Genomic DNA, 25,236 nt, shown 5'->3' with positions numbered 1-25,236 from the left:
AAATCCATGCTATCTTGGCCAAGACATTGAGGGGAGCAACCAATGCCCCAATATTTACTACTTGTTGATTTACATTTCTAGCCTGCTATATCCTTCAGGAAATGTGAGATAATAAGACCATTTGTTTCAGCGCATTCACAGTATCACAATGCTCAATAGACAGTACCACACTTCTAAAAGATGAAGAAGCGATGGCATTGCACTGGAAAGAACATTACCAGCATACCATACGAGCCTAAGTGGCCCAGAGTGCCTTCCTTCAGCTTTGGCTGGTAGCCCAGCTACACCCCTATCTGGACAGGGATAGCCTAACTACTGTTGTCAGGCAAGTCTTTAGCATATTCACCGCCAGGGTGCAAAGATCCTCCCAGTGCCCCCAAATTTAGTTGTGAGCACCGTCGTTGAGTCTGACAAGCACCACCGTTGTGAATGACAAGCACCACCACTGGAGCAGCACGTCTTTGGTAAAAGAGTGCACAAAGTTGAAAGTCCTTTAGTGAAACAGTAGGTATACATTTTGGTAATACCTAGGTATATACAGTATGTATTTTTTCTAGCTTGATCAAAATTATTTATTATTTCATAATAGGTAGATAGTTAAGAGCTTAGGTGGCTTCAGCAGTGGGCGCCTGGCACCCCCCAGAATTTGGCGCCTGGGTGCCCCGCACAGCCAGGTAAAAACGGCCCTGACTGTTGTCTATGCTCTGGTAACCTCAAGGTTAGATTTACTGCAATGGTTCTATGTAGGGCTGTCTCTGAAGATGGTTCGGAAACTTCAGTTAGTGCAGAATTCAGTGGCCAGGTTGCTCACTGGAGCAAGATGGTTTGAGCATATTTCACCAATCCTGGTCTGACTGCACTGGCTACTGATTAGTTTCCGGGCCCAATTCAAAGTGCTGGTTTTGACCCATGAAGCCTCAAATGGCTCAGGACCACAATACCTCAAGGGGTGATATGATAGCCATGTTCAAATATATAAAAGGATGTCACATAGAGGAGGGAGAAAGGTTGTTTTCTGCTGCTCCAGAGAAGCGGACACGGAGCAATGGATCCAAACTACAAGAAAGAAGATTCCACCTAAACATTAAGAAGAACTTCCTGACAGTAAGAGCTGTTCGACAGTGGAATTTGCTGCCAAGGAGTGTGGTGGAGTCTCCTTCTTTGGAGGTCTTTTAAGCAGAGGCTTGACAACCATATGTCAGGAGTGCTCTGATGGTGTTTCCTGCTTGGCAGGGGGTTGGACTCGATGGCCCTTGTGGTCTCTTCCAACTCTATGATTCTATGATTCTCAAGGATTGCCTCTTTCCATATGAACCTACCTGGACCCTGAGATCATCTTCTGAGGCCTTTTGTCATGTGCCTCCTCCAAGACAGGTCCGGAGGGTGGCAACACGAGAATGGACCTTCTCTGCAGTGGCTCCCCATCTGTGGAATGCTCTCCCCAGGGAAGTTCATTTTGGGGGGGAGGGTTATTGGGTTGTTGTTTTTATTTTGATTATGTATTTTGTGGTTTTATATTTAGATTTTATTCTGTGAACTGCCCTGAGACCTCCGGGTATAGGGTGGTATATAAATTCAATCAATCATCATCTCCTTAATCGCAACTCCCCTGTAGCTGTTGAGGTCCTCTCACAAATCCCGCAAAAACAAATGATAGATGGCCCTGCAATATCTCCAAATCTGGGAGAGCTATGTACAGCTATTAACGAAATGAAAAACAACAAAGCCAGTGGACCTGATGGGATACCTGCCAAAGTTTTCAAAGTGGGCCGGATTGAATTTACACAACCACTTCACAAGCTCATCAAAAAAATCTGGGAGAGGAGATTCCGGCAGACTTTATGGATGCCAGAGTTATCAATCTTTTTTAAAAAAAGGTGATAGAACTGCAGAAATTATTGAGACATCTCTTTATTAGCTGCAGCCTGCAAACCTCTTGCAAGGATCTTAGCAAACTGTCTCTTAACAATATCTGAGGCGACCTTTCCTAAATCCCAAAATGGTTTTAGACCTTCTAGGGCAGGCATCCCCAACCTGCGCCCCTCCAGATGTTTTGGCCTACAACTCCCATGATCCCTAGCTAACAGGACCAGTGGTGATTGGTAGTCCAAAAATCTGGAGGGCCAAAGGTTGGGGATGCCTGTTCTAGGGGGCAGTGGACATGATTTTCACTGCTCGACAGCTTCAAGAAAAATGCAGCTAGCAAAACCAACCCCTGTATATGGCGTTTATTGACCTTACTAAGGCCTTCAACACTGTAAATCGTAATGCCCTGTGGACTGTTCTTCTGAAAATCGACTGCCCAGATATATTTGTGAAACCCTTTGGCTCCTCCATGATAATATGACAGCAACTATTGTGGATAACACTTGCTCTCAAAGTGAACCATTCACAGTGGAATTGGGCATTAAACATGTGTTATCGCCCTTCATTGCCATGATCCTACACATTGTCGAAGGGAAACTTCCCACCAGGGTAGAAATCATATATCAAACAGATGGAAAGTTCTTTAATCTGAGTAGGCTGAAAGCAAAGAGTAAAGTTACTGTAACTTCTGTCATAGAGCTTCAATATGCTGATGACAACATAGTGTGTGCACACTCAGAGGATGACCTCCAAACCATCCTAAATATCTTCGCAGAAGCTTACAAAAAGCTTGGCCTGTTGCTCAACATACAAAAAACCAAAGTGCTGCACCAACAAGCACAAAACAACCCCTCTGCAACACCACAAATCCAACTCAATGGTGTAACTTTGGAAAGTGTCAATCACTTCTCCTACCTGGGCAGTTATCCTTCCACAAGGACTGACATTGATGCTGAAATCCAGCATCGCCTGAGCTCTGTGAGCGCAGCTATCTGCTGATTGAAGTGCAGAGCATTTGAGCAGTGGGACATTTGCAGGGAAACCAAAGCTATCGTACTACCAAGCTTACTGTATGCTTGTCAAACATGGACCACTTATAAATGCCATCTCTGACTCCTTGAAATATTTCATCAATGGTGTCTCCAAAAGTTTTTACACATCACTTGGAAAGACAGGCGAACTAAGATCAGCAGTGCTGAAGCAATGATTCTTCAACATCAACTTCATTGGACTGGTCATGTTGTTTGGATGCCTCACTATCGTCTTCCAAAGCAACGACTCTATTCCGAACTCAAGAATGGAAAGTGAAATACCGATGGACAACAAAAGAGGTTTAAAGATGCTCTCAAGGCAAATCTAAAAGAATGTAACATAAGCACTGATAACTGGGCAACGCTGGCCTGTGAGCCTTTACCGAATGTGTCATGGGCTTTGAAGAAGCGTGAACTCAGGGCAAAAGGGAGAAATGTGTTAAGAGGAAGGCACTCTTGGCAAATCCTCATCCTGATCAACTCCCGCCTGGAAACCTGTGTCTCCACTGTGGAAGGACGTGTGGATCCAGAACTGGCCTCCACAGTCACTTACGGACTCACTGTTAAAACCGTGTTCACGGAAGACCATCTTAGTCGTCTACAAGTGATCTCCAGAGAAGACAATGATGCTTGCATTAATTGATAAATATGCGTAACGCTAGCTATGCGTAGATGTGTAGCTGGCTGTGGCACCATTGCACCCTGACTGCATGTGGATTTAGACTGAAGATGCAGGACGGGGGTGGGGTGGGGTGGGGTAGAAATGGCTGTTTTGAGATCTGCCTTGAGACCGGCATGACTTCAGCCCAAGGTTGCTTCCTGCCACTTTGTGAGCTACTCACAAGCCACCTCCTTTCTTCTCCTGCCTCCTGTTACCAGAATCCAGTGACCCGTTTCTATTCCCAGTTACCACCACCTGCGGCTACACGATTACGCCTTGAGAAAGATCCGTCCCGTCTCTTTTCCTCTCCCTGCCCCCTTCTTTCGTTCATTGCTGCCGGTTTCAAATACATAAAGGCATCTGCCTGCCCCCTTTTCATCTCGGCGCCTGGCAAGATTGAAAGGGATCAGCTGTCCCACTTCAACATCCTTGCTCCACAGCGCCCCTAGTGGCTGGCTTCCTGGTACTGCAGCTATGGAACGTTCTGCAAGACTAAGAGCGACAAAGTAGCGAACTCTCGAAACCAGAGCTTTCACTAGGAACTGCTCAGCTAAGAAAATGTCGCATCTCTCTTCGAGAAATTATTTTTCTTCCTTGTGTAAAATCGCTTGTAAAGGTATGATGTTGTTCCTAAACTGTAGACCAAGTGTGTTACGCCTTGCATCGTGGGAATCCTAATGCCATCCATAATCCCTAAAGTCACGCAGGCAGACTCTCCAGGGGAAATCCCACCTTTAAGGGCTCTGGCAATTGTTTAACGATTACCACTCTTATCCAGGGGCTTTTGCATAATGGGGACCTCTGGGTGCTGTATTGTTGCCTTAATGGGTCACAGGAAAAACCTGTTTCTAGCCCCAACTCCAGAATGTAGCTTCTCCGCCTGGAGGTGTGATGCATCTGTGACACTGACCCCATGGGACTTGGATGTTTGGGAAAGAAGAAGACTTAATTTTTTCTCCTCAATGTAAAGTTATAAAAAAACCATGCACACTTTCTCAAACTTTGGTAGACCAATAAACTGACCAAAGGCTTAATAGCCCACTTTGCAGTGCATTACACCTGGCTTCTTCTCCGCTCTGACCGAGGAACCTAGCATCCAGCCGGGAGTCGCCTCAGGTGCTCTCTGGCAACACTAGTGACAATTGCTTCACTTGTGGCAAATTTCCCATTCTGCTAGCATTACATTCTGTGTCAGAAATGGCATGTAGCTAGCAGGCGCATACAAAGGCATGTACTTCAGGGCATGCGTACAGGGCTGGAAGTCCCAACTGGTAGCAGGTTCCCCTTCACATGAAGTAGCTTGCCAGCCTGCAACCAAGGCTTGAACCTTTACTTTACCTTTTGACCTGGGGGACAAGGCAGACATGGATCTGCCCACTCCTTCACTGCCCACTTCTGCCATCCACAGAGGTCACACAGAGAGCCAGTGTGGTGTAGTGGTTAAGAGCGGTAGTCTCGTAATCTGGGGAACCGGGTTCGCGTCTCCGCTCCTCCACCTGCAGCTGCTGGGTGACCTTGGGCCAGTCACACTTCTCTGAAGTCTCTCAGCCCCACTCACCTCACAGTGTTTGTTGTGGGGGAGGAAGGGAAAGGAGAATGTTAGCCGTTTTGAGACTCCTTAAAGGGAGTGAAAGGCGGGATATCAAATCCAAACTCTTCCTCTTCTTCTTCTTCACCTGCTGTAGTGAGAGGACTCAAAGCAGGCAAGGAGGAGGGCTTACTACACTTCCCTTTCCTTTGCTCTTTCCAGGCACTGTCCACACTTTAAAGCTCTATGTCCGAGTGGTCTTTTTTCTTTTTGGTCTGGAACTCTGCCCACCAAAACCCACTCTTTAAAGTTCAATCAGAGCAAATGGAAATTCACAGAAAACCTGACTTGATGTTTACTTCAACTGAGTGTGAAAGAGTGGTTTTTTGCAGGCAAAGCTGGGAGGGGGGAGAGAGAGAGAGAACCACCATGCTGGGACATGGAGCTTTTAAGCATGGACTTGTGCCTGGAAAGAGAGGAGCTAAAGGTAAGTGTGTCTGAGCCCTAAGCATGGAGGACAGAACTGGGGAAGAAATGGTGGGAGGAGTCGCAGTCGCCTTGTTGTCTCCTACTCCATGGATGGCAGAAACATGCAGTACATGCAACCTCCTGCAAGGAACTGAACTAAGGAATTCCATCATCTATGAAGCAGCCAAAGCTGCACAGAGAACCTAAATATAGATGAGCGCGATTAGGCTGATGCTGAAACATCCTAGCAGCACCTTCTCCCCTCTCCACCCACCTCTGCAGCAGGCAACCTCCCAAGGACAGTAGCTGTCCTGCCTCCATGTGCCCTCTGCCAGTAACGCTTCCCTCCTCACTTATAGCATTACAACTTACCTTTGCCCCAAACACTGCAATTCTAGGCAGGCACAGAAGAAGAAAAGGCACAGAAAATGACACTGCAAAGCTTTGCTTCCTGAGAATCTGTTCTCTTTTGTAAAAAAAACAGAACAAAAACAGTTTGTAGCTCTGAAGACTGCAAAGATGTGTTTGAATTTTTTGGGCAATACCCCCTGAAAGCTCAGAAGCAAGAAAGGTGGCTGTTACAAGATTTTCAAAGCTCAGGCAGTGGGGCTCCACTGCCCCCTCGGTATGAACAGCAGCAGTAGAATAATGCACTAAAGTAAGAAATAAAAATAATAGAAGTATGCAAAGTAAGAGAAGTTATGAAACTTTGCTTAATTTGCAAAATTTATATAGGTCACGGAACTCACCTTTCTCAATATTTTGGTATCTTTAAACCTGCCGAATATAGCCCTGCACGTGGCAGTTGAGCCCCCCATCCTGTAGTCTCAGCGTAATGTCATCACCTTTTCAAACCATACCCAGCCCAGGTGGAAAAACCACCCCTGAACCACCCTGGATTTTACTTGAACAGTCATGCCCTGCCCCCAAACAACCCAAATGTGTTTTATCCCCAACACGACCCCTGGAAAAACAGCCACCCCATGCTGACAAACGACTCCCCTGGGACCTCAAGCAACATCCTGCTATGCCTTAGGCTCTGCCCTTGACTCTTCCTCCCACCAAATGCTCCTGGCTGCCCCCTGGAAGTCGCCCTTCAGCATCAGCCCCATTTCGAGAGACTGCACCAATGGCTTTGTAGCTTACAGCAACCCAGCAGCTCCGCACTGGCTTGTCGCCTCCATTGCAAAGGCATTGCAAAGCAAGAAATGCAACAGTTAAATCTGGAGGGGGCATCATCCCTCCTAGGTTTCTGTGAGATACACCCAGGGCTGTTTCTTCCCCAGTTCTCAAGTGTACTCTTAGGTGAACAGCAGTTTTTCCTGCTTTTGCAAAGTTAGGGTCTAGTTATTCCAAACTGTTCCTGGAACTGGAATTCAAGCCCTTTGTCTGGTTTGCTTCCTAAAAAATTAAAACAAAAACATTTAAGGCTCAAGATTCAGTCCTGCTTCCTCCCAATGCATCCACAGGCTCTCCCTCCAGTGGGTTTTCCAGCCCTGCAGGACAGCAGTCTTGGCTCCCATTCTGAGTCTGGAACTTGGAGACAATCCTGGCAGTCTCCGGAGTGATCTCAAAGTGCTTGCGCTGCCCTCGAGTGTCTGGCGAGTTGCTGCGGCTGTTTGTACCTTGCTCCAGGAGACGGCCTCCTGCCTCTGAGCCAGCCATGGTAGCAGCCAGCAGGGGCAGACTGGACACTTTGGGGGTGACAGTGCGAGGGTGCTTCACAGGCATCCGGCTGAAGCGCCCCCTGTTCTGTGGGCTGACATTGGCAGCTTCAGGGTCAAGTATAGCGTCATTCTGTTTGGTGCCATCACTGCTGTTCAACTCTGAGTGAGGAGAAGAGACATTATGGAGAATTAGGGAAGCAGACAACCTATTGAATGTATCACCCCAGGAAGCAACAAATCTTAACTTGAAAGATGTCCCAAAGCAATGCTTATTAAAAGTTAATGACAAGGAAAGCTCCTCTTTGATCACTTCCTTTGTTGGGCTTCCCCAAGCACTGGAGTTGAGGTGGAGAGACACTGGGAGGAAAATGGTGGTTTTAATCCATGGCAGAGATTTAAATAAAGCAGGAATGATGGGACAAGGAGTTGTTGTTTTTTTAAAAAAACAAAATAAAATCTAGTTTTATGATGGAAAAATAGCAGAGATGGATGCAACACAGAAGCTAACACAACAGAGCCTTTCTAAACTTCCTTCTTGCTGTACTCAAATCTTGTTTTAAACTGCCATCCCCCCCGTGTCACTTGTGCCTGCTATATTCAAACCTCTGCCATTATTTAAAATCACCAGTGTTCCTCCATCCCTGCTTTATTGAAACCTCTGCCATTGTTTAAAACAACCACTTTTTCCCTCTCTGTTTGACTTTACAGTCCTGTTTCACTCATTTCTCTGCCATTGTTTAAAACTGCAATTTTCCTCTCAGTGTCTCTTTATCTCCCTTTACTCAAAACTTCTGTCGTTGTTTAGAACAGTCCCTTCCCCCTGCTTTCGGTGTATCTCCCTGTATCTCCAGTACTCAAACTTCTCCCTTTCCAATTCCTTAGCTGCCTCATGTGAGAGATATAAAATATGCAATGCTCTAAAATACTCCATAGTACTTTCATACAATGTTTTGACGATGAAGGTCCTTTAGTCAAACCTCTGCTGTGGTTTAAAATCACCATTTTTCTTTCAGTTCTCTCTATCTCTGCTTTACTCAAATGTCTGCCATTTCTTTAACCACTTTCCCCCTCTCACTGTCTCTCCCTTCCCACTCCTATGCCATGACCGCTGCTGTTGCGCAACCTGCCTTCACTTTTGCACCCCCACAGCACCATGACTTCACGCCAAACCAGGAGTGATGTGTAAAATGTATCCTTGTAAAATGATCCTTGTAAAATGTAGAACATTGGTGTCTCCATCGCAGTTTGCACCACAGAGGTCAACCAAATCCTCCTATGGGGGGTCATACCTTTCTTATTATATCGAGATATATCATTTGGGTTTGGCCATTCTAATACTAGAGCAGGCAAAATTTAGAATGCAGTGGCTTCTCAAAATGTTGATATAGAAACATTATCTAGAGAGACAGGGTGTCTGGAAGTTATGAGGGAGACATTGTGGATCTTAATGGTTTGGAGGAAGAGTGGGGCACTGTTGAACCTGAAGAATACAATATTCTCTCCCCAAAATAGGAACCAATATTCTTTAAATGCCTGATCAGGATCTAGGAAAGAACTTTACCTATGGTTTCCCCACTTTCAGGAAAGTGGGTTTGCTCCATACACTGCTTCTGCCTGGCAGAATCCACAGCAGTGCTATTGTCTTCATCCAGATATGGCTTAGAGGAGGACTTCTGTTGGAAGGAAAAGCCATGTTTGTGAATCTGTGTATTGAGCTCCCCATATAGCCACACCTGTATGAAGGTGGGGCTGCTGCAAGAAAAGCAAACTTGCAAAAGGACTTTCAAAAAGTTAGAATCAGAGTCAGAGGGAAAGAATCCCATTACTGTGTGTGTATATAATCATTTAATTACAGAATTTCATTTAAAAGTTTTAAATTCAAGTGCCACATTTTTTAAAAAATGTGTGTGGGGGGGTATTTTCATTATTTTATAAATATTTTTGTTTCAGAATGTTCCCTGTTGAAACATCCATTTTGCTCACATTTTGTTTTCAGAATTTGAAACTGGTCACTGCCATTTGTCGTATTATGTGGTTTTGAAATGTCAAAAAATGGATCTATTCTGATAAAGTTGAAATGTTGGCAAAATTTCGCTCCCCCCACCCCCATACACTGCTTGGCAATTTATTTTTTAAAATTGAGATCCTTGTAAAATGTAGAACATTGGTGTCTCCATCGCAGTTTGCACCACAGAGGTCAACCACATGCAGACTGACAAGCTCAGAAGAAAAGATGGAGGCAACAGAATATGAGAAATGAGGGATCCTTGTATGCCCAGTAATCATAAGGCCTGGTTACTCATATTGGCAGTAGTCTTAGAACCAAGGTATGTGCTGAGCAGAAGCACATGGATTGTACTGCGTCAAACTACAGATCAGGGACTGCATTTTGAATTTTCTCCCATAAAACACTGCTTGCATATATAAAGCTTAGAAGAAGAGTTCTAGGCTAATTTTTCCCTTGACATGTTAGGTTTTCATGTGCAAAAGGTCGTGAATATGTGACTCAAACATGCAATTCCTTTACCTGTAGCAAAAAGGGGTTCAGTCCAAAACAAAACTATCATGTGTTTCTTCCACAGCTCAGCTCTTATAGTAAATCAGAAATGGTCCACATTACCTAGTACCATCAACCTTGACTAGTAACAGCTTGATATGTCTCAAAAAATAAAAAATAAAAAAGCATGTGCTTAGGAATACCGCCCCCACTCCTACCTCAGAAGGTGCATCAACATCTCTTTCACTGCTTGAAAGAGCTTCATTGGTAATTGCTTCTTTCAAAGAGTTTTCACGTTCACAAAGCCCAGATGGAGGCAGGTCATCCATCCCAAAAATCCTTTCGTAGTTGAGGATGAGAAACTCAATCAGCTGGGACTGGTACCCTGAGTCCACGAGGCACGACATGGAAACTTCATTGCTCAAGGGAGGGTGGATTAGTGTGGGCCCAAATATGATCCCCAGGTTGTTGGGAGACATCTTGTTATCCTCATATCTCTCAGCCACTCTTGAGGGGGGGAGGAGAGAGAATGAATCATCAAAGGTCTGAACCTAAACATTTTCCAGAAATGGGAGACACTGAGGTGCTTAGGCTACATTTTCAGTAAGGTAGGTAGTCATTTTCATTTTGTGACTTTGTGGATTCAGGGCTTCTCCACTTCATTCTGAGAAGCATCTCCATGGTTGGTGTGCATGGGATGGGTCCTTCATCACTGGTACCATTCAATAGGGGCTGTGACACTTAGGCAACTGCATTCCACATGGTACAGCAATGCTGATAATGTCAGAGAAGGGATCACATTTTCCCAGCAGTATACTATTGCTGCTTGAGTACTGGAAAAATACAATACCCCTTCAGGAGTGCTACCTTGAGGGAAGAGCCTAGACCCTGCATAAAACGTGAATAACCATTATAGCTTTATACTATTGGTGCAAAAGTAGTTGTGCTAACCTATCACCTGAGGTTCCCCTCACCTTGCAAGGATTTACTCTGGAGTTACCCTCTTCTCTTTACAATCTTCTGTTTTGTAGAAACACGGGAATCTTCCTTATACATAGTCAGATTATTTGTCCATCTAGCCTAATATTGTCTACTTTGACTGGCAGCAGCTCTCCAGGGCTCCAGGCAGAGATCTTTTCCATCATCTGCTCCCCAATTGTTTGAACTAGAGATGCTGGGGATTGAATGTGGCACCTCCTGTTTGCAAAACATGCGTTCTGCACGTGAGCCTAGCCAGGATTTTTGTTGTGGGGGCAGTCAAAGTTGTTGAGCCCCCCTTGGCTATGCCCATGGTTCTGCAACTGAGCTGTGAATCTCCCTGCATAAGAATTCCCAAATCATTAGTTGCAGAACTTTAGCAAGATGGAGAGGTTTTTGTATGAGGTTTGGGGCTGACTGGATCTCACATGAATGGACTAAGTGGTCTGAATCCTATTCCATGACTGATCTTCTTATAGAGCAACCCCGGGGAAGCTTCTGAGGAACTTCAAGGATCACTGGATTCAGGTTGACCACCATTTCCCTAGAAGAAGATGCCACTAAGGTTGTGTGACATATGTTTGCATCAATGCGCAGCTCTGCCCTTAAGGAAGATGCAAACAGGTTTTTGTGGCTTGTGGAAGCTATTCTCAATTTTTGAATTCTTGATCAGATACCATTTTAAAAGCATCTGGGGATGGAAAACATGAATTTCATACAGCACTATAGCTTCGGGGATGGGGGCTAGCTAGGTTTTTTGCCCTGGGTGAAGCCTCCAGAGGGGCGCCATTGAGGCTCCCAGTCTACATGTGTGTGAACATAAATGCACATGGGGTGTCAAACTGGGTCTGACTTGTGTGAAATAAAGTCTAGCTTTGCCCCTGGTTTTATATGTTCTACTGGTAGCCTGAGCCCTTGGGAGAAAGCAGGACACCCAAGTATCATGCAGATAAACACAGGCAGTGGCGTAGGGAGCCCCAATGAGACCTGGGGTGGGTGGGCGCACACTGCTTCATAGGGCCCTGGGCTTTCTAGGTATGAGTGGCTTTGTGTTTGCCCTGCAGCTTTCCCCTGCAAAACACTCTTTATTGCTGAATTGGAACAAATGGCAATCTGCAGAAAACCCAGTTGCCATTTGGTCCATTTCAGAAGGAAACAGCAGGTTTTCCCAGGGGAAAGTGGCAGGGCAAACAGAGGTGTGGACCAATGGATCTGTATTGAAACTGGATACTGTTAAGAGTTAAGGATATTTATACCCCACTTTAGAGCTCTGCAAAGAGCATCCAAAGCGGCCCTTATTCCTACAAGTAAAGAGCTCAGGAGTCACTGCTGGTCTCCATGTTACCTGTAGAGGTGAGCAATGAGGTGCCGTAATGTGTTATAATTTGTTGGTAGCAGTTTGCGCAGTAAATCCTTTGTACTCTTGATGGGATCTGCCAAGGTCTTGGCATCAGCCCCTGTTCTGTATTCCATTCTCTGCACGCTCCTGGAGAGAGCCATGAAATCATCATATAGCTCGTACGGGAGCACAGGACTGGAAAGCTGTAAGAAGAAGGGAGGAGAAGATTTAGAAAACCCCCCCTTTAGATGCGATTGCAAACGTTTTCAGAGAAATGAGCGAACCACTTCCAGCAGAAGGTAAAGGTAAAAGCTCTTGTTTTCAAATATACCTTCCTTTTATTTTAATTGTATTGTTTTATTGTGTCATCGTTTGCTGTCCTGGGCTCCTTTGGAAGAGCGAGATAGAAAATAATTAATTGATCATCACAATCTTGTAAAAAATGCTGGTCTCCCAGGAGAAGAGCCTTCCTCCCTCAGCCACAGATCTACCATAGCATCTGGAGAGCCTACAGCTGCTTTCAACAATACAAAGAACAAGGGAAAATAGAGAGCAGAGCAGATGCAACAGAACCATGGGCAGTCATGGGATGCCCTAACTACTCCAGGCAGGGGTCACCGACATTTTGGGGGGCCATTTGAAAATTGTTTTGGTCACCATAAACCCACACCCACATGCACAAACACTTCAACCAAACCCTAGAGATGGGAAGGGAAATTGATTCAGTTTGCATTTAAAGAAGAAGATACCTAATTCACACACTGTGAAAAAATGCAGGTACTGGAACAGAGCCATGCTTCAAAATTCACACTTTTCTGTAATTAGCAGCCCAGTTCTCCAGCCCAGCAATGTGCACAAAAATACATGTAGTTGAGAAAAATGTGCACAAAACTGCCTATATTAGAGAAAATCACATGCAAAAATGCATTATATTACAGGAAACAGCACAGCTCTGGGGGGAAATGTGCATAGTAGAAGTAAGATGGTATACAAGCACATGCATATGAGAAGTTTGCCCTAAAACACTTATGATTTTTATGAAGACTAAATTTAAAAAAAAATGCAAAGAGATGTGGAATTGTGGAGAACTGAATGTTGGAAAAATGTGAAACCGAAATTGCCCATTTTGCCCATTTCTACTAAGCACACACCACAACCTATTCTACTGGCTACAACAGAATGCTTCTTTCAAGCCTAATTTCAGTGAAAGCTGAGGATCCTGGTGACCCCTGAATTAAGGGTTACTGTGCACATACGCAATAAATAAAAATACATAATAAAACTAGTTAGAAATATCAGGGAATAAAGGAACAGAAGGAGCAGAATAACTACAGAGTGGGGCATGTGCTGTGCAACTCATGAGCAAGCAAGAAGGAGCAGCAATGCCACAATAAACAAGACTAATGTAGAGTGTCTAGGACTTGCCGATCAGAAGGTCGGCAGTTCGAATCCCCACGACGGGGTGAGCTCCCGTTGCTCGGTCCCTGCTCCTGCCAACCTAGCAGTTCGAAAGCACGTCAAAGTGCAAGTATATAAATAGGTACCGCTTCGGCGGGAAGGTAAACGGCGTTTCCGTGTGCTGCTCTGGTTCGCCAGAAGCGGCTTAGTCATGCTGGCCACATGACCCAGAAGCTGTACGCCGGCTCCCTCGGCCAATAAAGCGAGATGAGCGCCACAACCCCAGAGTTGGCCACAACTGGACCTAATGGTCAGGGGTCCCTTTACCTTTAATGTAGAGTGTGTGGGAGTTTTGTAGTCAAACCTAACAATGCATACCTGTGCTAGTTAGTATGTGAAGGGGTTAAGGACTACAGAGTTCAAAATTACTAGAGTAGACTCTGTGATGTCACATCCCCTTTCCTCCAAGGAGGGAGGAACTAAAGGTTTCATATTCCTTCCCCTCTCCCTTTGAACCATGTAAGTTGAGCAGATGTCTGAGCCTGGGACTTCAGACTCAGTCCACATGTTTGAGAATCACTTCTGTATTTTGTAAGCAATAATACCTTACTTGTGTTGTTTCTGCTGTAGTATTGAACAACGCATGAGTGAGACCTGTGATGACTGAAATAAAGCATTTAAACTTACTAAAAGTTGTGGTCTATTAAGCTCAAGAGGGGCAGAGGCAGGGGAGAACTGTAAGCAGTCATATTGGGACATTTAAAAGTCTAACAACCCATATTTCCCATGCTTTGTAAACGCAGTCTAGATCTGTGTTTTAAACTCTGCTGGGGGCTGCTTTGGCTGAAGTCAAGCCCCACACCCTATTTCTGAATTCATGCAGTCAGCTGTTTTTCTTTGTAGTTCCCCAAACATCTGGGACTTCAGGATTAATTGGTATTCACCAGTTATTTCCCAACAGATTGAACCCAGTTGCATGTTTATTTTTTTATATTACATTTGTTTCCACCTTTAGATAAAATAGCACACACACCCGAAAAGGGTTGGGGATGTGTAGCTTGATGAGTTCCCAGAGTCTGCTAAAGACATAAAATTTGGGAAACCACTCTCAGGTTTAGAGAAATGAAATTCTAAGGATGTCTCCCCCTCCATTTCTTACCTCCTTAAGGAAATGTTTAAGGACTCCAGTGATGTCATGGGGTGAATGATCCGAGAGCTCCACCAGCCTCCAGCCACTCTCAAAGGCCTGACACAGCCTCTCCACCCGTGATTTGGCTCCACTGATGCGGTAAATGCCCTGCGTCAAGGACAAAAAAGAGACTGGGCCTGAGGCCACCACACATGATGTATGTGTCAGAAAGGGACCTGGGATTTATCTCTGACTCAGCAGGGAGGCGGAGGTGTGTGTGCACGAGACTGGACTGCTAGCACATGAAACTGGGAAATCCACATGGACTGAAACTCTGAGGCAGCTCTTGAAGGCCATAAGCAGACGCCTTAGCTCACCAGGAAGTTAGGGCTACCGCGCAGAGTGAAAGAAAGAGTCTAGGGATGCCTCACAACTCTCTGCTGTTTCCACCCTCCACTTTCTGCACCTTCCCTGAACTGCTGCAATACAGACACGCAAAGAAGCAGACAACCTGTCTTTTCTTCATAGGTAAGCACCTAGATCCTGCCACAGCACAGTCTGCTCCTCATTAGAGGTGAGGCTGTTCATCACCTTAAAAATTCCCAATAACTGGGAACTCCCACCACTGTCTCCTTCTTACTGTGATAGGAGAATGGCGGATATAAAATTCTGCACCAGCAGAAAAGCTCAATTCGTCACCAGAAATCCTGTTCTGGTCCCTGCTTATTTGTGGGATTTCACCAGGCATGACTCACACATTTCTTTAGGATTAATGTCTAGAATTTTTTTTGCTCTGGTTTGCTGCACTTGCACAGAACTGAGGAATACAAATGAGCCAATCATAGTCTAATAGTTACTCAATTAATTCAGCCTTTGTGTTTGGGCAGCAGACATATGTTTATGTCTCTGTGTTTTGCTGCTCACTCTGGGTTCTGAGAGGTATGGAGTTTGAGCACTGATGGATTTCTGCATGCAGGGACAAGTTACCTGCACTCCCAGGGCACGCCTTTCTATTTCCAAGGTACACTTTGCCACAATGAACGGCACTTCTTCTGGGAAATCCCGTGACACTTGAAGGAAGTCGATCCCAAAGAGCGATGCCCGTGCCGGCAGTTTCTGGTGACCACAGCTGATGAGGAGGCTCTCCAGGCATTTCTTGTGACAGGTCAGGTAGCACTGCAAATGGCCCAAAGATCCCGTGTTACTCTGGCTGAACTCTTTCCTAGCCCCAAAGGGACCCCTTGCTAATTTCTCACATCTCAGTACTCTGAGGCAGGTGTAATGCACCAACAGCAGAGGAAAAGCATTTCCATTTGTGCTTCATTCTCTTTTCCAGGTTCCACATCCAGACACAGGGGGAGTCAGAGCACAAACTCCATCTTCTTTTACATGTCTCATTCACATTTGCAATCAAATCTCATTGAAAAACATTCATCAAGTGGAGTTAACTTCACACAAGTTGAGTGTGTGAGGATATGGCAAATGTTCAGGACAGCCTGTCTCAGGGCAAAATACGGAACTAGATTAGTAGATTTACAGCAGCATCCTATTTATGTTCACACAGAAGTAGTGCTAAGTATACATACAGTGGCGGAGGAAGCCGCTTGGGCGCCTGGGGTGGCGTGCCCAAGGGCGAGGCAAGGGCAGGGCGCACTGTGGGGCCTCTGGAGTCTGCCTGCCTCCTCCCACTCAGCCGCCCTGCAGCTGGGGGGGGGGGGGGCAGCGGGTGGACCTTTTGGGCAGTGCAGAGCCTGCGGGCGCTCAAGCCCGTCTCTCTCAGGAAAGACACATGGCTCGGGCGCCCTGCAGGCCCCGCGGTGAGTGCTGCCTGGCATTTTGTCACCCACCTCAGTGGTGACACCCGGGGTGGACGAAACCCCCCGCACCCCACTTCCTCTCCCCTTGTATACATACGATCGCAACCAAAATCCTAATTATTTCCAGACTTAAAAGTCTAAGAATCTGCCTCAGGGCTTTATGCTGTAAGCTGGGGCCAATTTGTGTGCCTCTCCCTTTCCAGCGCCCAAGTGCCAGCCTGCCTGAGATCTGAACCTCTTGTTGCAGCAAAGCAGTTCCCTTTAATGCTCACTGACCTCTTCACATTCTACGCCTTTGACCACTACGTTCTCACATTCTCTGCATTTTGAAGGGCCCCTCAGCTTCCGCAGATGGTGGGTCTGAGCAGCACTGGACAGGTTGATGTTCTTAAAGTGGTAATGGGACAAGCCATTTTCAGAGGCAGCATCAGTGAGATCTGAAAAGAGGGTCAGGCATGTGACTATTGTCCTCTGTTAGACTGCAGACATGGCTTCTAGATTAATAGTTAAACATGCACCTTCTACACAGAGAACAGATAGCAGAGCGTGGGAAGGACTAGAATACACAAAGAAAGGTTCCTTCAAACTCAGGCTCAAAAGGCTTTCAAGTGCCAGGGGGCTGGGAAAGCTGGAGAAGGTAAAGCAGGAACCTCGCCCCTTCTTAACCAGATACATGGAAATGCAGCACCACCCTGGGCTGGCCCTCACACGGCGGGTTCACTCACATTTCCACTTGCCTCGTGTCAAGAAAGTGATTCAAATGTGGTTAAATTTCTTGTGGGTTGACTTTCCATTCTGCTTTTTTGCTGTTGATTTCATTGTGATTAGGCCAAGAGACATTACTACCTTGCAATTTGTCCCTCCAATCCTCTTCAGATATTGAGTCCACACAGGCATGTGACTATTGTGACCAGCATCCATAAAGCCCCTTTAATTCTGGCATGGCAGAGGAGATCACGTGGTAAAATCGTTCCTGAACAGTACCATTACATGATCAAATTTCCCCCTCCCCTGTATGAAACATATTACCTTTCCGTAGAAAAATATACATCAGAAAAAGGACACGAGCCCTTCATTTTTCCCAAAATGTAGGTTTTCTCCTGGGAGGCATTTTTGCTTTTATGTGGGAACATTCAACATGCAGTCTTCACCTGCAGTCTAAAGCTGTACATGCCCAGAACTGATTAACCTCATGATCTGCCATTTGTCTAGCATTTGCAGTTATAGGACTCTTCCCTCCCTCCCTCGTTCATTTCCCCAGTCTGTGGCTTGTTTCTCACCATGGTCATTGGCTTGCATTAAATCTTTGCCTTCACAGTCCTCAGAGGAGGACACAGTGCCTGTGGATGGAGCTTTGAACAACTTCTTGTGGCCTAGACATGAAGAACAGATTAAAAACAGAAAAGGAAGCCACTTAAGAGCCAGAAACCAGTTAAATTCAAAGTCACACAGGATTCTGCTTAGGATGCTTCTTCTGTGAAAAAAGAAATTCCTGCTATGAAAAGGAAAGAGTGCTCTACAGTTTTAGGAGCTGGATTCAGTTTAACCTATAGACAGCCTTGTTGAAAATTTAGACCATCTTTGTTTCACTGCAATATTAACAATTTGAAGTGTTTTTTTCCCTAATGCTCCAGCTACTTATCTCAAGGTAAATATAGAGATGCTCATGGCAACTGGCTCTAGAACTGGAAAAGTTAATTGGCAGAATTCAGCATTGAGTTATTACAGATGTTCTGTCTGTACAAACATCCCTCTTCTGTTCTGGGGTTCTCCTGCTCTCCCAGAGTGAATTGCAGGGGGGGGCACATGGAGTGAGGAGAGCGGAGGGAAAGCCAGTTGGACAAGCAAAAGCCCTTGTACATCCCACCCAACGAAAATGCCCATCCATTACAGTTCCTGGGTACAGGCTTTCTCCTGGATACAACCAGGAGAGCTTTCTTATCAGCTTCAACATACAGTGGGCGCTTGGGTTGCGAATGTGATCTGTGCGGGATGCACGCTCACAACCTGCAGCGGCGCGTCTGCGCATGTGCGGGTTGTGATTTGGCGCTTCTGCGCATGTGCAGCTGCCACAACCCGGAAGTAACCCATTCCAGTACTTCCGGGTTTTGGCGGGTCCATAACCCAAAAAAACGCAACCTGAAGCATCTGTAACCTGAGGCATGACCGTATTTCTTAGAGAGAAAGAGTGATGTTGACACTACCAAGCATACCCTGGCAAACTCTCAACGGGACCACTGCAATGCACTGTATGGCTACCCTTGAAGAAAGTTCAGAAACTTTTATTGGTCCAGATTTGTTTATTTACATTAAAGTTTATACCTGGATTTCCCTCTCCATACTAAAGAAGTCCAAAGCCACTAACATCAATTAAAGCAAATTTACACAAATAACCTAGTATTTAAGCTTTTATTGTTTGCAACTTAAGGAATGTTTTAAACAGAAAATCACACTGTAGAACTTATGTAAGATGATGATGAAATAGACAAGTGGGAATTCCATGGGTGAGATTTACCTAAGGAGCCCTGTCAGAGGAAGCCCTGAGTCAGGGTCTCCGCAGAGGGGCTTTCCGCTTCCTCCCCCGCACCCCACCCCCAAAGTTGGGTCCCAGCTGGGGTGTCAGGAAAACCCCCAAAACAGTGCATGGAGGAGCGGAGATAGCTTTATCTGGCAAGCTTGCAGGGAGGCATTGTTTGCAAGAGATGACACTGAACTCCACCCCAAGTTTCTGGCACTGTCTAAGTTCAGAACACAGAAGATATGCAATTCTGTATAGACATCAATTGTGACGTGGGGTGGTAGTCAGCTAAGCTTTAATCATAGTAGATTCACTGAAACTAATGAACATGACTAATCTGAGGCCATTAATTACTCTGAGTAAAATGAAGCTAAATACCACTCATGTTTTCCTGCCTGCTCTTTTAACATATATTTTTATAGCTTACGTTTCAAGGATGGAGAGTGTGGGTGCTTAAAGCATTGCCTACCCCCAAAACAGAAAATGCATCACACCCCCCAACAAAAGGACAAAGGAAATGCATAAAATTTGCAGATGCTAATTTATACGTATAGACGCAAATTTAGAAATAATTGCTATAATATAAATAGACTCAGTGCCTCTGCTTTCCCTTCTTATGGATCTTTATTTGTCAATTGGACTTGGGCTGCATAGACCTTCAAATTGCCCTCTGTAAAGCAGGACATGGGGCCACACTAAGAATGGGTTCCCAGTACCTGCATGCTGCAGGCTTGTACATCAGTCTCTGCAGGCAACATTTGCAGATCTGTGCTCTCTTTAATATCTTTTCCTTTAGATATGGATACTGCTGACATGAAATTAGAGTATCAATTCAGAATTTTGTTTTAATATTATGGGTATTTTATTTACAACACACTCTTCCTGCAGACTCCTGGTGGTTTTCCATCCAGGTCCACAGTTACATAGCTGCAGTGAATCTGTGGCATCACTTCCTCCCAGACCATTCATGGGGCCTCCAATTCAGAATGTATTAATGCATTAATTCAATTTTTAAAAGATAATTTAGGGATTGCAAAGGAAGCACAAATTAAATTGCCATTCAGTTTTTTAAAAGGCATATTTGAAATTCAAAGCCCGCTTTTGAAAAACAAATTAATACCTGGTATTTTTAAGTGATTTGTTTGCCCTTAATAGAAGAGGCACATTGCAAAAAAATAACCAAGCATGCAGATTTATATGTGCTGAAAAACAAAGTTATGTGGAAAAACCTGAAGGCCTCGTGTTAATGGATGTTTATTATTTTGCAACATTTCATACATTCCTCTCACCTGGGCTGGAGGCAGGTGACTCTAAGGACTGGCCCTCAGTACTCCCTCCCAGACTCTCCGTGTCACTGTGGGAGGATTTGCTGCCACCTGGATAACAGATTGAAACAAAAGCTGTGTGCAACTCATATTTTCACTGTGATGTAGGCAATACGAGAGCACTGTCATTGCCCACAGTTTCAATTCATGCATGCAACTCAAATGTGTTTTAAGGTTTCAACATCCAATTCCCTTTGCTAATGAAGGAGGATTGGGGCCGGCACCACTGTAACAGACAGGGGTAAATCACTGGGAAAATGTGATGTCTTTACATAGTCAAAGAAATGGGGAGCAGCAGCCAGGAAGACTCGTCTGACTTAAAGGAAGTAGAGAACAGCTGCTGGACAGTTCACAGGTCAGAAGGCATGACGAAAACTGTTCACTTTGGCCAGTGCCTACACTACTCAGGGGAATTCAGTCTGACTTCTACTAGATTGAGGTAATTTCATTGCAGCAAGCTGCAGCAATCTTATAGAGGAGATGCCCTGTTGCGATTCAGTGGCGAATCTACCCTCTAGGCAGCTTCTCCAGAGTTAATCACCTTCTGTCTTTCAGGCAATCTGGACAGGGATTCCACAAACACACAGCTTTCCAGGACAGTATGAAGTTACTTTTTCAGCCAAATAATATAATAATATAACAATAGTTTGGGGGGAGAGGTGATATGGATAGCTTTCAAATCTTTTATGAAGATAGGAAACAAAACAAAACAAAAATAGAATTGTAAAATGTTGGGTGAGGGTGTCTGATGTAGACATTAGAAATTTTCAGCTGCTGATCCTTGTTCTGTCTCCACCTTATTTCCACTATGGTCTGAAAGGAGCATCCAAGAAACAGGGCTAAGAAGTGAGGATCCAGGAGACTGAAAAGGAAGTCTGGGGCTCCCGAAATGACTAGTTAGGACTTGGGACAGGCAGTTGGTGGCCCACAAGCTGGACTCAAGAAGCATTTTTGTGGCCCTACCGACTCTCAGTCAAAGTACTGATCTCTCAGTTTGACCCTCTCTCATTTTTTATGTTTTTATGTGTGAAATCATATCTATAAGTTCTGCTAAATCTGAACTTTTATGTCCTCCTTAATATCCAAGCTGTTACTGTTAGAAGGCGCCAGAGTTTTAAATGAAGTCTACCAATGCATGGAGAAGAGGGTTTTCCCTGATACTACAAAGTTGCCCCCCACCTCAAACTAGCAATCCCAAGGTAGAGTGGCCACCTTGACCCCAGTCACTGAAGGGAGAGCATGGGGTTTGGGCAGCCCTGGTCTGTGGGTCTGGGCGCAGCGGTGGTGCCACCCTCTGAGCACTTGCAGTGCTGCGGATCCCTGGACAGGGCAAGGCCACAGTGAGGCCAGGGCACGCAGGTGCACGGACAGGAGCCCTGGACTGGCTCTGCATGAGAGCAGGCCCAACCTCAGCCCCGCCCCTTCCAGGAAACCTGTTGTGATGCCAGGCTGGCCCCACCACACAGGCTGGTGCTGGGTTCTGGACGGGGTGGTCCTTGAAATGCGTCACTGTCAACCAATGTTAACCAATTCTTAACATTGGTTAATGTTAACCAATTCTTAACATTGGTTAAGAAAGTGAAATATCTAGGGGTTCACATGACTGCTAAAAATGTGAATTTATTTAAAGATAATTATGAAAAATGTTGGATAGAAGTGAAAAAGGATTTGGAAATATGGTCAAAATTGAAGTTATCATTGCTGGGCCGAATTGCTGCGATAAAGATGAATGTATTGCCTAGGATGTTGTTTTTGTTTCAAACATTGCAGATTTTGGACAAGATGGACTGTTTCAAGAAATGGCAGAGAGATATTTCGAGATTTGTCTGGCAGGGCAAGAAGCCAAGAATAAAATTTAAGATTTTAACTGATGCTAAAGAAAGAGGTGGATTTGCCCTGCCAGACCTTAAACTTTACCATGAATCAGCCGCATTTTGCTGGCTGAAAGATTGGCTGCTTCTTGAAAACACGGACATTTTGGACTTAGAAGGTTTTAACAATGTCTTTGGATGGCATGCATACTTATGGTATGACAAGGTTAAAGCGCATAAGGCCTTTAAGAACCATATTGTCAGGAAAGCATTGTTTAATGTCTGGGTGAGATATAAGGATTTGTTGGAAAATAAAACACCAAGGTGGCTGTCACCAATGGAGGCTAAGGCTCTGAAAAAAACTAATATGGAGAAAAATTGGCCAAAATATTGTGAAATTTTAGAACAAGATTGAGATAGACTAAAGCTGCAGAGTTTTGACAAATTAAAAACTAAAGTTCGAGACTGGCTTCATTACTATCAAATAAGGGAGGCTTATAATTTAGATAAGAAGATTGGTTTCCAGGAGGAAAAATCAAAATTGGAAACAGAATTGTTAGATCCTAAAACTAAGAATTTATCAAGAATGTATAACTTGCTGTTGAAATGGAATACACAGGATGAAATGGTTAAATCTGTTATGATCAAATGGGCACAAGATTTTGGACATAACATTATGTTTGCTGACTGGGAACAGTTATGGACCACAGGTATGAAATTTACGGCTTGTAATGCCTTAAGAGAAAATATAATGAAAATGATTTACAGGTGGTACTTAACCCCAGTCAAGCTAGCAAAAATTTATCATTTGCCAGACAGTAAATGTTGGAAATGTAAAGAGACGGAGGGTACATTTTTTCACCTTTGGTGGACATGCCCAAGGATTAAGGCTTTCTGGGAAATGATATATAATGAACTGAAAAAGGTATTTAAATATACCTTTCTGAAGAAACCAGAGGCCTTTCTTCTGGGCATGGTCGGCCAATTGGTGCGAAGGGAGGATAGAACTTTCTTTATGTATGCTACAACAGCAGCAAGAATACTCATCGGGAAGTACTGGAAGACACAAGAATTGCCCACCCAAGAAGAATGGCAGATGAAAGTGATGGACTACATGGAACTGGCTGAGATGACCGGCAGAATTCGAGACCAGGGAGAAGGGTCGATGGAAGAAGATTGGAAAAAATTCAAAATATATCTTCAAAAGTATTGCAGTATAAAAGAATGTTAGAAGGAGGTTGGAAAAAGAATATTAGGTCGTTTTGGTAGATATGACATAATGGAATAAGCAAAAATGAGTTGATGAAACTGACGAAATAGAGGAGGTTTAATTACATTATTTTAATTTTAAAATACGTAAATGAAAATAAGGTTAGAGGGATTTGCTGGAAACACGATTTGAACTAGAATACAAAACTGGGAGGTGAGAGGAGGTCATGGAAATAAGTAAAGGGAAAAGGTTATTGTCAGGGGTTCAGGAGCAGAGGCAAGGGCAAGGGAGGAAACAGAGAGCGAGGGAGAGGAGGCAGAAGAAAAGATGAGTGATGACGACGACCCGAGATCTCCGAGTCTTTCCAGTGAATCAGAAGATTCACAGAAAGGAGCACCAGTGGCCAGGGCAAGGGGGGAGCCTAGGGGGACACCCCAGGAAGATAGAGCCAGAGGGGACTCAGAGGGGAGCAGTTGGAAATCAGGACCAGCGTCACCGCCAGAGAGCAGGGAAGAGGAAGGGCGCCAGGGATCAAGCGCTGGCAGCTCACAACAGGGGGGAGGGCACGAGTCAGGAGTGGCCACACCTCCATCGGGGAGCGAAGAAACGGTCAGACGGAAGGTGGAAGGTTGGACGCGCGTGCCAAGTTCAAATGCACAGGAAGGTGGCGCAGTAGGCAGCCCGGAAAGGGAGCCAGGTCCTAAAGCCCGCCGAAAGGAGGGAGAAGAGTCAGGGGGGTCAGCGTCAGCGTCAGAGGAATCCCGGAAGGAAGAGACCCCGGGGGGCAGAGGGACCCAGAGAAGAACAGTCAGGCGGAAAAGGTGGAGCAAGGCTAGGATATTAAGTTGGTGTACAAGGGGCGGAGACTCAGATGGAGCTTCGCCGATCTAACCATGAGACGTAGAGTTGCACGCAGCAGCTTGAGAATGGAAACTGTAACTCAATAAAGACTTTTATTTAATGATCGCTGGCTAGCGTGATCCTCTGTGAGCTAGGATCTGGAAGCAGCTCTGACAGTTATGTAAAGGTTTAATCTGCTTTTGTTTTATTTCAACTCAATGTATTTTTATATTTTTTGTTAAGTTTTCTTTTTTATTCTATCTTATTGTTCTTTTTACTCGTTTATCTTTTGCTTTGTTATGGCTAAAGTTTTCTTTGTATTTTGTATGGTTTTTCTTTTTCTTTTTTGTAACTTTAAATTTGGAATAAATATCATTTATAAAAAAAAAAATTAAAAAAAAAATGCGTCATTGTCTTTCCTCGGCCCTTCTCTCCACTCCAGCCCTGTGAGAACCATTCACTGATCTAGCTGGGCCATGGCAAGAATTATGGAACAAAACTGAAGGACAATAAAACAGAAAATTGACTTTAATGTAAACATAACTTACTTTGCTCACTGCTTGAGGACGATGGCTTTCCAGAGGCATCTTCTGAGGAGCTGCTGAGGTCAGCCGCAGATGATGAGATACGAGTATTGTGTGAAGCATTCTTTCTTCTGGCATTGGTGGGGGGTGACCTGAGAAAGCAATGCATCTGTCAAGCACTTCAGTTTTCTCAAAGGATGCAAACATTTAATGGTCAGTAAAGAACTTGTTCATGAGTTGGTGCGATGGTTCAATGGTTTTGCCACTGCAGGTGGCAGGCTGGTGCATTTGCTGCTCCCATCATGTGTAGGCACACTAGCCTTCATCAAGCAGCTAGCTGGAAGAAGATATTTCTTGTTTTAAAAGGACAGAAGAGCACCTCTACCTGTGGAGATGGTCTGCACTTCCACCATTCTCCAACAAGCCAGACTATGTGCAGTAAGAAAAAAGATGGAAGATGTACTGGCAAACCATTGGCAGATTGCAAATGGAGGACAGCTTTGTGTGGACCCTTCTAAGCTATCCGTGAACAAGGAATGGTGATTCCATACTCAGTGCCTGGTGTAGAAGCAGCTCTTGTCTCATAAGTTATTGTCCTGGGCCATGGCGTAGCTAGCTGCTTGGGTGCC

The 25,236-nt window shown here is 44.8% G+C and overlaps 1 protein-coding gene across 5 annotated transcripts in view; it reads right to left on the bottom strand.

The window, feature by feature from the left end:
- Positions 1 to 1,895: 1,895 nt before the first annotated feature.
- GMIP (GEM interacting protein) overlaps positions 1,896 to 25,236 on the bottom strand; it is a 91,615-nt gene continuing 68,274 nt past the window's right edge. For all 5 annotated transcript variants that reach the window (XM_080996114.1, XM_080996117.1, XM_080996116.1 and 2 more), the window contains exons 12-21: positions 24,632 to 24,759; positions 20,187 to 20,273; positions 17,660 to 17,752; positions 16,656 to 16,816; positions 15,550 to 15,738; positions 14,593 to 14,730; positions 12,042 to 12,238; positions 9,937 to 10,225; positions 8,783 to 8,894; positions 1,896 to 7,380 (exon numbers count right to left, since the gene is read on the bottom strand). In XM_080996114.1, the coding sequence (XP_080852240.1) occupies positions 6,986 to 7,380; positions 8,783 to 8,894; positions 9,937 to 10,225; positions 12,042 to 12,238; positions 14,593 to 14,730; positions 15,550 to 15,738; positions 16,656 to 16,816; positions 17,660 to 17,752; positions 20,187 to 20,273; positions 24,632 to 24,759 (1,789 nt within the window). In that variant the 3' untranslated portion in view covers positions 1,896 to 6,985. The remainder of the gene's footprint in view (positions 7,381 to 8,782; positions 8,895 to 9,936; positions 10,226 to 12,041; positions 12,239 to 14,592; positions 14,731 to 15,549; positions 15,739 to 16,655; positions 16,817 to 17,659; positions 17,753 to 20,186; positions 20,274 to 24,631; positions 24,760 to 25,236) is intronic.

The sequence above is a fragment of the Podarcis pityusensis genome, assembly GCF_964106645.2.
Source record: "Podarcis pityusensis genome assembly, chromosome: 2".
Lineage (NCBI taxonomy): Eukaryota > Metazoa > Chordata > Lepidosauria > Squamata > Lacertidae > Podarcis > Podarcis pityusensis.
This window is presented reverse-complemented; position numbering and strand designations above follow the sequence as displayed.